The sequence below is a fragment of the Hyperolius riggenbachi genome, chromosome 9, assembly GCF_040937935.1.
Source record: "Hyperolius riggenbachi isolate aHypRig1 chromosome 9, aHypRig1.pri, whole genome shotgun sequence".
NCBI classification, from domain to species: domain Eukaryota; kingdom Metazoa; phylum Chordata; class Amphibia; order Anura; family Hyperoliidae; genus Hyperolius; species Hyperolius riggenbachi.
Window position 1 is genome coordinate 119,476,629 of NC_090654.1, and position 14,142 is coordinate 119,490,770.

At 41.8% G+C, this 14,142-nt stretch overlaps 1 protein-coding gene and 1 long non-coding RNA gene across 3 annotated transcripts in view; one reads left to right on the forward strand and one right to left on the reverse strand.

The window, feature by feature from the left end:
* The window catches only part of PLCB2 (phospholipase C beta 2), a 377,710-nt gene that overhangs the window by 239,040 nt on the left and 124,528 nt on the right, over window positions 1-14,142 (forward strand). For both annotated transcript variants that reach the window (XM_068253400.1, XM_068253401.1), the window contains exon 17: window positions 13,204-13,288. In XM_068253400.1, coding sequence (XP_068109501.1) covers window positions 13,204-13,288 — 85 coding nt within the window. The remainder of the gene's footprint in view (window positions 1-13,203; window positions 13,289-14,142) is intronic.
* LOC137532657 (uncharacterized) overlaps window positions 13,173-14,142 on the reverse strand; it is a 38,833-nt gene continuing 37,863 nt past the window's right edge. The window contains exon 4 of the long non-coding RNA XR_011023966.1: window positions 13,173-13,345. This is a non-coding gene — a long non-coding RNA (uncharacterized lncRNA). The remainder of the gene's footprint in view (window positions 13,346-14,142) is intronic.

Here is a 14,142-nt window from a genome sequence, read left to right on the forward strand (position 1 = left end):
ACCTTTCATTCAGTGATTTAGGGCAGGTCTGGTGTCTGGTGTATTTGCTTTTGTTGTAAGGCAATGTGAAACTTGAGGCTAGGGGATAAAAGTGCAATCAGAAGACAGGCAAGCTGGCAAATATACACAGCATGAATGATGCAGAGTTTGCCTGAAGGGTCTGTGGGCAAACATCTGTCTGGTCTCTCCCCATTGTTATTATGACTGCATGTGTGGGTAAGGTGTTATACAAGTTGAAAAGTTTTTGACAGTCCCTAGACTCCAGGAGGGCTGCTTTCTGACTTGTGTGAGGGACTGTCAGGGACAGGAGTCCTATGATAGGCAAGTAGTCTCTGTGTGATGTGCAATACAGATAAGCTCTCTGCTCCATCTCAGGCTATTCTCAATTTCTCTCCACTCCTCTGGGCTAGTGCACGCAAAAATCGCAATAGCAATTGCTAGCAATTTGTGAGTGTGATTTTGTGAAGCGATTTTCAGAGCTATTTTTAATGAATTGCTCCAAAAAATGCTACACACTGCATGTAGCATTTTTTGGAGCAATTCATTAAAAAAACCGCTCTGAAAATCGTTTCACAAAATCACACTCACAAATTGCTAGCGATTGCTATTGCGATTTTGGCGTGCACTAGCCCAGAGAGAGGAGGAGTGGAGAGAAATTGAGAATAGCCTGAGATGGAGCAGAGAGCTTATCTGTATTGCACATCACACAGAGGCTACTTGCCTGTAATAGGACTCCTGTCCCTGCCAGTCTCTCACACAAGTCAGAAAGTAGCCCTCCTGGATTCTAGGGACTGTCAAAAACTTTAACTTGTATAACACCTTATCCACACATGCAGTCATAATAACAATAGGGAGAGACCAGACAGATGTTTGCCCACGGACCCTTCAGGCAAGCTCTGCATCATGCTGTGTATATTTACCAGCTTGCCTGTCCTCTGATTGCACTTTTATCAGCTAGCCTCAAGTTTCACATTGCCTTACAACAAACCCCAATACACCAGACACCAAACCTACCCTAAATCACTGAATGAAAGGCGGCCTGGGGGGAGATTGCCCCCCTGGCCAGTCCGCCCCTGAACTATACTGGATACCTATACTGGAGGCACCTACCTGGCTAATCTATACTCGGGGCAATTATACTGGGGCACCTATGCCTGGCTACCTATATTGGGGGGACCTATAGCCCACTACCTATACTGAGTGCAACTAGACCTAGCTAACCTATACTGCAGGCACCTATACCTGGCTCCGGCACGGGGGGGCGCAATTTTTACACTCTCGCACTGGGTGCATTTTAGCCTAGAAACTGCCCTGCCTCCGCTAAACCTTACACTCAAACAATGAAAGCTGGTCAAGAGATTAAACTACATAATAAAGCTATTAAAGCTGACCTACAGTCAGCTGATTATCAGAAAAGGTGACCCATATGCAATTCACTTCACCTGAGTTTTCCCCTAGATGATATTTTCACAACTTGTCAATAAAATGCCTTTTATACCACCACTAAGCAACAAAATACTCAAAATAATTTTGACAGTACTTTTTCACCCGATTTTTGGTACTTTTCAATTGCAGAGTGCTGAAAAGTTATTTAAAACACCGGCCTCCATATGCAATTCACTTTTTCACCTGAGTTTCCTCCTAGGAGATAATTTTTTTATCTTCAATTTAAAATAACTTTCCAGCGCTTTTCAATGAAAAAAGTGCCAAAAAATAAATTAAAAAAGTACTATCAAACTTATTTTGAGTATTTTATTGCTTTCTAGTGGCTTAAAAGGCATTTTATTCACAAGTTTAAAAATATCACCTAGGTGAAAACTCAGGAGAAAAAGTTAATTGCATATGGGCCCTGATGAGAAAATGATCTACTAGGAGATAAGTCAGGAGAAAAAGTAATTGCCGTGTCCAGATTGTAAATTACTCTAGCGTGATATTTAAAGTTCCACCATGGAAGCTCGATAGATCCATCTTAATTTTGTGGAATAAGCCGTTGGAGCTTCATAAACCTCAATACCAACACAATTATAGTGGACCAACAAAATGGTTGGATAAGATAATGTCTCTGCTTCACTTAATTATAGCAATATGCTGGACTGGATTTTCGCAGCCAGCTACTGTTGTTTCTCTTAGTTCTGCAGTATCTCTCTCCTTCAAAGAATATCCATTACCCAGTCAAGCCTCAGTCAAGTGCGCATATACACATGCTGATCTATTAATAGAAGGATTGATGGAGACTGCATTGTACTGCATTGTACTTTATCCATCATCTGTTTTATAGGAATAAATCTGTTCATAGTTTAAGAGCGATGCAGGTAGATTTGGCCATATGGATAATTGTGTTTTACAGGACAATCAGTGTAGTAGTGCCATCAGCTCAAAAAACCTAGATTAAAGAAAGCAAGGAGAAGCTTAAAAATCTCACACCAGTGGATAAATGGGGAGCCCCAGTCAATTCAAAGTAACTCAAAGATGCTTCTGCTGGGGCTTCAGTGCAGACAAAGAAAAGTATAGATTGCTAACTCAGTAAAGAACCAGCCCTTAAAGCGTTTCTATCATATAAATCCGGCATAGCGGGATCTGAACCCTCAATAACAGTAATTATAGACTGACAGTGTACCTTGAAATTAATCAGAGCACTCAGTATATGATTTTATATTAAAAAAATGTATTTGCTTATCATACAGCATATATACAAAATATGAACAGTTCCAAGTAGTGTTTCCTTCTAACATTATTCCATCTCATCAAGGCTTTATAGGCAAGCGATCATCAATCTTCTAAGTACATACAAAAAAGTATATAACAGTTGTGTTATGTAGAATAAGATCAAAAGTAGTTTCATCTGTATCAATAGCTGTGTATCTAGTAGCTGTGTAAAACTTGTAGTAATCTTCTTAAAGAAATAGCATAAAAATAGCTTCTAAAAAAAATTCTTGCTTACATCTTAACAGAATTTAATGCTGAAAAATTAATAAAGTAAATCACCAGAATATTAAGCATATTACCCCTTCTCAGTCATCTCTTCAGCATCTAGAACCACGTGTGGGAAGGTAGCTTCTGCCTCGTGTGTCTTCTCAGGAGATTGGTAGGCTAGTGCAAACTATAAGCTTTCAGCTCCTACTTTTATAGTGATTGGATGCAATATGTCTGCCTAATCTGGACTTTCCCTAAATCCCAGGTTCTGATTGGCTAAAACTTCCATGCGTAGCTTGCTATTTTTGACATTTAAAATAACCATAACATTTTTGTTAATACGGTAAACTCCTTAATTACCTTAACTGTGAGAATCTACGTAGGTTTGCAATGTTTACACATTCTGATTAGGTAATTTCTGACGTAGTTAATTAAAAATCGATGTCACCAGCCATCTTGTCTGCTGGTTGACTTATTTGCCCCAGACATTGGGACTTCCAAACATTAAACAATGTCATTCATTCATTCACGCAGTTCTGATAATGTGTCCTTCTGCTAATTAGTTTGGAATGTGTCTGTTCTTTCCCAGACATAAGATTGGTCAGGTTGACAATGTAACACTGTAAAGAGTTTTCAGCAAATTAAGGCTTATTAAAACATACAGGGCTTCTAATATACGTATTTAAATATAAAGCTTATTATATAATTCTTCGTAAAACAATCATATAAGATATAATTGCATATTAAAACTTAATAATATAAAATCTTGTTCTATATATTTTGTCTTTCTGATGAAGAAATAAATTTAATTTCCACCGCCCGATGTCATTATTTCATCATGTAAATATCAAGCTGTATTAATAATATTAATTTTATAAAACTATGAAACCGCCAGGTGGCATAATTGTCCTAAATATGGGACAATACAGAAAACCTTGCAAACTTGTATTGACATTCCAAAGGACAATCATAGTCAAAACAACTTTGTGAAACACAGCTAATGTGTTTTGAAACTTTCACTGCAGAATCCAGCATTTAAATATATTTCAAAAATATTAAATTATATTATATAGGGTTTAACAATAATTATTTCTTTCTTTGGAAGGACTGTATTGATTATTAATATTTAGATTAATAATATTTATATGTAACAATTGAGAAAATGTGTATATATATGACTGCTGCAGTAATGTGAATTTTAAACTTCTTCTTTTCAGTCTTCACACAGTACGCTTATCTATAACCTTGACATTTGAAAGTTGCTTCTAACATAAACAAAAATGTTTTATCTTCTGTAACTAAAATAATGTTATAAGCTTCACAGCCTGGAATATGCTGAGATGTCACAGAGCAATATTTTAACTACTTCCCGACCGCCGTATAGACAAATGGCGGCCGGGAAGTAGACGCCGCAAGGACCGCCGTATTGACAAAATGCGGCGGTCCTTGTTTGGGCATGGGCGGAGCGATCGCGTCATCCGTGACGCGATCCTCCGCCTCCGCCTGTCGCCGCTCACTCGCCGCAACATCCCGCCGGCCATACGGAAGCGCCGGCGGGATGTTAACCCGACGATCGCCGCATACAAAGTGTATAATACACTTTGTAATGTTTACAAAGTGTATTATACAGGCTGCCTCCTGCCCTGGTGGTCCCAGTGTCCGAGGGACCACCAGGGCAGGCTGCAGCCACCCTAGTCTGCACCAAGCACACTGATTTTCTCCCCCCCCCCCACCCCAGATCGCCCACAGCACCCATCAGACCCCCCCCTGCCCACCCCCCAGACCCCTGTTTGCACCCAATCACCCCCCTAATCACCCATCAATCACTCCCTGTCACTATCTGTCAACGCTATTTTTTTTATACCCCCCCCCCCTGCCCCCTGCTCCCTCCTGATAACCCCCCCACCCCTCAGATTCTCCCCAGACCCCCCCCCCCCAGACCCCCCCCCATGTACTGTATGCATCTATCCCCCCTGATCACCTGTCAATCACCTGTCAATCACCTGTCAATCACCTGTCAATCACCCATCAATCACCCCCTGTCACTGCCACCCATCAATCAGCCCCTAACCTGCCCCTTGCGGGCAATCTGATCACCCCCCCACACCAATAGATCGCCCGCAGATCCGACATCAGATCACCTCCCAAATCCATTGTTTACATCTATTCTCTCCTCTAAACACCCACTAATTACCCATCAATCACCCATCAATCACCCCCTATCACCACCTGTCACTTTTACCTATCAGATCAGACCCTAATCTGCCCCTTGCGGGCACCCAATCACCCGCCCACACACTCAGATTGCCCTCAGACCCCCCCTTATCAATTCACCAGTGCATTCATTACATCTGTTCTTCCCTGTAATAACCCACTGATCACCTGTCAATCACCTGCCAATCACCTATCACCCATCAATCACCCCCTGTCACCCCCTGACACTGCCACCCATCAATCAGCCCCTAACCTGCCCCTTGCGGGCAATCTGATCACCCACCCACACCATTAGATCGCCCGCAAACCCGCCGTCAGATTACCTCCCAAATGTATTGTTTACATCTGTTATCTTCTCTAAACACCCACTAATTACCCATCAATCACCCATCAATCACCCCCTATCACTGTTACCTATCAGATTAGACCCTAATCTGCCCCTTGCGGGCACCCAATCACCCGCCTACATGCTCAGATTACCATCAGACCCCCCCTTATCAATTCGCCAGCGCATTATTTACATCTATCCTTCCCTGTAATAACCCACTGATCACCTGCCAATCACCTATCACCCATCAATCACCCCCTGTCACCCCCTGTCACTGCCACCCAACAATCAGCCCCTAACCTGCCCCTTGCGGGCAATCTGATTACCCACCCACACCAATAGATCGCCCGCAGATCCGACATCAGATCACCACCCAAGCGCAGCGTTTACATCTATTCTCTCCTCTAAACACCCACTAATTACCCATCAATCACCCATCAATCACCCCCTATCACCACCTGTCACTGTTACCCATCAGATCAGACCCTAATCTGCCCCTTGCGGGCACCCAATCACCCGCCTACACGCTCAGATTGCCCTCAGACCCCCCCTTATCAATTCGCCAGTGCAATATTTACATCTGTTCTCCCCTGTAATAACCCACTGATTACCTGTCAATCACCTGTCAATCACCTATCAATCACCCATCAATCACCCCCTGTCACTGCCACCCATCAATCACCCCCTGTCACTGCCACCCATCAATCACCCGCTGTCACTGCCACCCATCAATCAGCCCCTAACCTGCCCCTTGCGGGCAATCTGATCACCCACCCACACCAATAGATCGCCCGCAGATCCGACGTCCGATCACCTCCCAAGTGCAGTGTTTACATCTGTTCTCTACCCTAAACACCCACTAATTACCCATCAATCACCCCCTGTCACTGCTACCTATCAGATTAGACCCCTATCTGCCCCTAGGGCACTCAATCACCCGCCCACACCCTCAGAATGCCCTCAGACCCCAGCCCTGATCACCTCGCCAGTGCATTGCTTGCATCTATTCCCCCCTCTAATCACACCTTGAGACACCCATCAATCACCTCCTGTCACCCCCTAGCACACCTACCCATCAGATCAGGCCCTAATTTGCCCCGTGTGGGCTCCTGATCACTCGGCCAAACCCTCAGATCCCCCTCAGACCCCCTTCCGATCACCTCCCCAGTGCATTGATTGCATCTATTTTCCCCTCTAACCACCCCCTGAGACACCCATCAATCACCTCCTGTCAACCCCCTAGCACTCCTATCCATCAGATCAGGCCCAATACAACCTGTCATCTAAAAGGCCACCCTGCTTATGACCGGTTCCACAAAATTCGCCCCCTCATAGACCACCTGTCATCAAAATTTGCAGATGCTTATACCCCTGAACAGTCATTTTGAGACATTTGGTTTCCAGACTACTCACGGTTTTGGGCCCGTAAAATGCCAGGGCGGTATAGGAACCCCACAAGTGTCCCCATTTTAGAAAAAAAGACACCCCAAGGTATTCTGTTAGGTGTATGACGAGTTCATAGAAGATTTTATTTTTTGTCAAAAGTTAGCGGAAATTGATTTTTATTGTTTTTTTTCCACAAAGTGTCACTTTCCGCTAACTTTTGACAAAAAATAAAATCTTCTATGAACTCGTCATACACCTAACAGAATACCTTGGGGTGTGTTCTTTCTAAAATGGGGTCACTTGTGGGGTTCCTATTCTGCCCTGGCATTTTAGGGGCCCTAAACCGCGAGGAGTAGTCTAGAAAACAAATGCCTCAAAATGACCTGTGAATAGGACGTTGGGCCCCTTAGCGCACCTAGGCTGCAAAAAAGTGTCACACATGTGGTATCTCCGTACTCAGGAGAAGTAGTATAATGTGTTTTGGGGTGTATTTTTACACATACCCATGCTGGGTGGGAGAAATATCTCTGTAAATGGACAATTGTGTGTAAAAAAAATCAAAAGATTGTGATTTACAGAGATATTTCTTCCACCCAGCATGGGTATGTGTAAAAATACACCCCAAAACACATTATAATACTTCTCCTGAGTACGGCGGTACCACATGTGTGGCACTTTTTTACACCCTAAGTGCGCTAAGGGGCCCAAAGTCCAATGAGTACCTTTAGGATTTCACAGGTCATTTTGCGACATTTGCTTTCAAGACTACTCCTCACGGTTTAGGGCCCCTAAAATGCCAGGGCAGTATAGGAACCCCACAAATGACCCCATTTTAGAAAGAAGACACCCCAAGGTATTCTGTTAGGACTATGGTGAGTTCATAGAAGATTTTATTTTTTGTCACAAGTTAGCGGAAAATGACACTTTGTGAAAAAAAACAATACAAATCAATTTCCGCTAACTTGTGACAAAAAAATAAAATCTTCTATGAACTCACCATACTCCTAACGGAATACCTTGGGGTGTCTTCTTTCTAAAATGGGGTCATTTGTGGGGTTCCTATACTGCCCTGGCATTTTAGGGGCCCTAAACCGTGAGGAGTCGTCTTGAAAGCAAATGTCGCAAAATGACCTGTGAAATCCTAAAAGTACTCATTGGACTTTGGGCCCCTTAGCGCGGTTAGGGTGCAAAAAAGTGCCACACATGTGGTATCGCCGTACTCAGGAGAAGTAGTATAATGTGTTTTGGGGTGTATTTTTACACATACCCATGCTGGGTGGGAGAAATCTCTCTGTAAATGGACAATTGTGTGTAAAAAAAATCAAAAGATTGTGATTTACAGAGATATTTCTTCCACCCAGCATGGGTATGTGTAAAAATACACCCCAAAACACATTATAATACTTCTCCTGAGTACGGCGGTACCACATGTGTGGCACTTTTTTACACCCTAAGTGCGCTAAGGGGCCCAAAGTCCAATGAGTACCTTTAGGATTTCACAGGTCATTTTGCGACATTTGTTTTCAAGACTACTCCTCACGGTTTAGGGCCCCTAAAATGCCAGGGCAGTATAGGAACCCCACAAATGACCCCATTTTAGAAAGAAGACACCCCAAGGTATTCTGTTAGGACTATGGTGAGTTCATAGAAGATTTTATTTTTTGTCACAAGTTAGCGGAAAATGACACTTTGTGAAAAAAAACAATACAAATCAATTTCCGCTAACTTGTGACAAAAAAATAAAATCTTCTATGAACTCACCATACTCCTAACGGAATACCTTGGGGTGTCTTCTTTCTAAAATGGGGTCATTTGTGGGGTTCCTATACTGCCCTGGCATTTTAGGGGCCCTAAACCGTGAGGAGTCGTCTTGAAAGCAAATGTCGCAAAATGACCTGTGAAATCCTAAAAGTACTCATTGGACTTTGGGCCCCTTAGCGCGGTTAGGGTGCAAAAAAGTGCCACACATGTGGTATCGCCGTACTCAGGAGAAGTAGTATAATGTGTTTTGGGGTGTATTTTTACACATACCCATGCTGGGTGGGAGAAATCTCTCTGTAAATGGACAATTGTGTGTAAAAAAAATCAAAAGATTGTGATTTACAGAGATATTTCTTCCACCCAGCATGGGTATGTGTAAAAATACACCCCAAAACACATTATAATACTTCTCCTGAGTACGGCGGTACCACATGTGTGGCACTTTTTTACACCCTAAGTGCGCTAAGGGGCCCAAAGTCCAATGAGTACCTTTAGGATTTCACAGGTCATTTTGCGACATTTGCTTTCAAGACTACTCCTCACGGTTTAGGGCCCCTAAAATGCCAGGGCAGTATAGGAACCCCACAAATGACCCCATTTTAGAAAGAAGACACCCCAAGGTATTCTGTTAGGACTATGGTGAGTTCATAGAAGATTTTATTTTTTGTCACAAGTTAGCGGAAAATGACACTTTGTGAAAAAAAAACAATACAAATCAATTTCCGCTAACTTGTGACAAAAAAATAAAATCTTCTATGAACTCACCATACTCCTAACGGAATACCTTGGGGTGTCTTCTTTCTAAAATGGGGTCATTTGTGGGGTTCCTATACTGCCCTGGCATTTTAGGGGCCCTAAACCGTGAGGAGTCGTCTTGAAAGCAAATGTCGCAAAATGACCTGTGAAATCCTAAAAGTACTCATTGGACTTTGGGCCCCTTAGCGCGGTTAGGGTGCAAAAAAGTGCCACACATGTGGTATCGCCGTACTCAGGAGAAGTAGTATAATGTGTTTTGGGGTGTATTTTTACACATACCCATGCTGAGTGGGAGAAATCTCTCTGTAAATGGACAATTGTGTGTAAAAAAAATTAACAAATTGTCATTTACAGAGATATTTCTCCCACCCAGCATGGGTATGTGTAAAAATACACCCCAAAACACATTATACTACTTCTCCTGAGTACGGCAATACCACATGTGGGGCACTTTTTTGCAGCCTAACTGCGCTAAGGGGTCCAAAGTCCAATGAGCACCTTTAGGCTTTACAGGGGTGCTTACAATTTAGCACCCCCCAAAATGTCAGGACAGTAAACACACCCCACAAATGACCCCATTTTGGAAAGTAGACCCTTCAAGGTATTCAGAGAGGGGCATGGTGAGTCCGTGGCAGATTTCATTTTTTTTTGTCGCAAGTTAGAAAAAATGGAAACTTTTTTTTTTTTTTTTTCTCACAAAGTGTCATTTTCCGCTTACTTGTGACAAAAAATAATATCTTCTATGAACTCACTATGCCTCTCAGTGAATACTTTGGGATGTCTTCTTTCCAAAATGGGGTCATTTGGGGGGTATTTATACTATCCTGGAATTCTAGCCCCTCATGAAACATGACAGGGGGTCAGAAAAGTCATAGATGCTTGAAAATGGGAAAATTCACTTTTTGCACCATAGTTTGTAAACGCTATAACTTTTACCCAAACCAATAAATATACACTGAATGGGTTTTTTTTAATCAAAAACATGTTTGTCCACATTTTTCGCGCTGCATGTATACAGAAATTTTACTTTATTTGAAAAATGTCAGCACAGAAAGTTAAAAAAATCATTTTTTTGCCAAAATTCATGTCTTTTTTGATGAATATAATAAAAAGTAAAAATCGCAGGAGCAATCAAATAGCACCAAAAGAAAGCTTTATTAGTGACAAGAAAAGGAGCCAAATTTCATTTAGGTGGTAGGTTGTATGAGCGAGCAATAAACCGTGAAAGCTGCAGTGGTCTGAATGGAAAAAAAGTGGCCGGTCCTTAAGGGGTAGAAAGCCCTAGGTCCTCAAGTGGTTAAAGAAGTACCCCAACTTTACAGTTTACAATGAAATTTTGCATAGAACATTAAAACTTAAAAACATAAACATATGACAGCTTTTCCTGCATAAATAAAGCGCTAGAATTTTGACACATGGGTGGCACACACTGGGAGGCAACTAGTAGGCAACAATGCCAGCAGTGCCTGGTATGCAGTGTGGACATCGGGTAAGTGGTTGTGGGTGAGTAATAGACCGCAATATTAAAATTGTGGTCTTATGGTGCCGAGCTGGTGAGTTGGGCATTTGATACTAGCCAATCGGCTATCAGTAGCCCATAAGCTAGTACTTCCAAAACTGCTTTTAAAGAGAATCTGTATTGTTAAAATCGCACAAAAGTAAACATACCAGTGTGTTAGGGGACATCTCCTATTACCCTCTGTCACAATTTCGCCGCTCCCCGCCGCATTAAAAGTAGTCAAAAACAGTTTTAAAAAGTTTGTTTATAAACAAACAAAATGGCCACCAAAACAGGAAGTAGATTGATGTACAATATGTCCACACATAGAAAATACATCCATACACAAGCAGGCTGTATACAGCTTTCCTTTTGAATCTCAAAAGATCATTTGTGTGTTTACCTTCTGTCCCCTTCTTCTCTCATGCACTGAACATTACAGGCTTCCTGCAGACAGCTCTGCCTGTGCCTGTGTTTGTAATTCCTCAGTATGTGTCAGCCAGCTACTTTCACAGCGGAGGATTTTTATCCAGCTCTCTTCTATCACTGATAAGATAGCAGAGAAGCTGCTGGCTTATGTAAATAAAACACACACTGGAGTGTGCATAGAGGAACAGACCAGCACAGAAGAGTTGGCAGCCTTCCAGACACAGGCCGACAAGTCTGACAGGGGAAAGATACATTGATTTATTACATAGACCTTGATAGTACAAAGTGCTGCAGTGAGCCAGAACAGATTAGAATAGGTTTAGGAACTTGTAGCATGGTAGAAAAAACGTTGTAATTTTTGTTACAGAGTCACTTTAAGTAATAATAGCCATTTAGCTATTAATAGCAGAATGGCTAGTACTTGGGCTGTGAGTAACCAATTGCCAACTAGAGGGCATTAGGAGGAGGGCAGTGGTGGTGGTGGTGGTGGTGGTGGTGGGGGGGGGGGGGTAATGTAAGACACCAGGCATAAAAAATGACACATTGGCATAAAAAATGGTCTGTTTAACTGGCATTACTGCACCAGATCCTAACGGATACGAGCGGATCATATGTAAACCAATGGATCTGTTTACTTTCTCTGTTTGGCATGTTCCGCTAAGTAGACCACAAGTTTGGGGAAGCAGTGATTTTTCCAGACAACTGAGCCCAATGGAAATGAGGCTGAAGCAGTGCATGGGAGCCAATGACAAAGGAGATGTATACAACACACTATCAACTCTCTATGATCCAGCTCCATCTTGGATTGCACATGTGCTTAGGACTGCTAGAGGATTGTGATTCCTCCCAGTTTTTGCTTGAATTGTTCAACAACATGGTAGAAATCAGGCCATATAGTTTTGAAGCTGCTGCTTCTCTCACACTGTCCAGAGTATGTTTTCACAATTTGCAGGGCACATCGGTTTCCCAAAAAGAGCTATTTTTAGCACTTTCCGCTTTAAAACGGAATGGAAATGGATGCAAAACAGATACCAACGGACTGATACCAATGGATGCCAATGGATCCATTAGTATCCATTTCCATTCCCTTTTTACGGATCCATTTTTTGTTACGTGCCAGTGTGAACTGGACCTTAGGCATTAGGAGAAGGGTAGTGTTAGGCTTTAGGAGGGGAGGTTAGTGTAAGGCATTAGGAGTAGAGTAGTGCTAGGCATTAGGGGGAGGTTAGTTTAAGGCATTAGGAGGAGGGTTGAGTTAGGCATTAGGAGTAGATGTATATGTTAGACAATAGGAGGGGAGGATAGTGTAAGGCCTTAAGAAGAGAGTGATGTTAGGCATTAGGAGGGGAGGTCGGTGTTAGGCATTAGAAAGGAGGTTTAGAGTGAAAATAGGGGACTGTGTAAGTCTATAGTAAAATATTGGAAATATATTACAGATATTTTAACTATCGGCATCCAGCAACGCCCAGTTCACCCGACACCTTCAGAATACGTACAGTACTTGGTTGCACAGCATTCACTTAACCAGATTGGGCTTTTATGGAAGATTTTTTTGAGACCAATTAAGTTTATAATTTTGCCCATACCAATGTGAGCAGATTATGGTTTGTTCTTGTTTTTTAATATTATATTCTATTTAAAGATCAGAAATAAATCACTGTAAAAATACAGAGAACTCGGGATTGGCGAAAAAACATTTTTCACATTCATGTACCTATGATGTTATGTTTGATAACATTTGAGACACCGTGTTCTCACATTAGAAACCCTTTTCTACTGTTCTTTACATACTTCATTTTTCTTTATTGTATTTTGGCAACCTTGTTTGGTTAGGATACGTTTAGTACATTAGCCTTTTAGTACATTAGGTAAGTTTAGTACATTAGCCTTTTAACATTCCTCTTCTTTCTTTACGTAGAAAAAAATCAGAGTTATGCGATTTCCTCGTTTGTGGAGACCAAAGCCTACGATCTGCTGACCAGGTTTCCAGTGCAGTTTGTGGAGTATCCTTTTGTACATGGTCTGCTCTTACTGTAATAAAAGGTGTATTTTATATAGATCTAGACAATAGGGAAAAATTTAATAAAAAATATTAACTACATAGCATAGTACTGGGCATAAAAATAAACATTAAAAAGTAAAACAAAAATGGAATTGGTATGTAAATATTTAGTTTTGTGTACCGCCACACATGCTTTATATTATTTAGTATTTATATAGCGCTGACATATTACGCAGCGCTGTACATATATATATATATATATTGTCTTGTCGCTAACTGTCCCTCAAAGGAGCTCACAATCTAATCCCTACCATTGCCATATGTCTATATTATGTAGTGTAAGTACTCTAGTCTAGGGCAAATTTTTTTAGGGGGAGCCAATTAACTTATCCGTATGTTTTTGGAATGTGGGAGGAAACCAGAGTGCCCGGAGGAAACCCACGCAGACACGGAGAGAACATACAAACTCTTTGCAGATAGTGCCCTGGCTGGGATTCGAACCAGGGACCTAGCGCTGCAAGGCGAGAGAGCTAACCACTACACCACCATGCTGCCAGGCATATATCTCATATGAATGTACTTGCATATGTTTGTGATGAATTATATGACCTACAACAGCCATATTGTTGTTGGTACAGCCACTGAGGTCCTTTTATCAACTGTTTGTTGACTGTGCATTATGTTTGATGTGTTAATAAAATTTCATTTTTTCAGTTCTTTGGTCCCTGATGTCCATTCCTATACAAATTGATATTCTTTGATTTACAAGCCCCTTAAAAGTCCCATGATGACCTCCTTTCCCATGATCGTCGTTCATTATTAGGGACATGGGGCAATTTATACTATTAATCACTT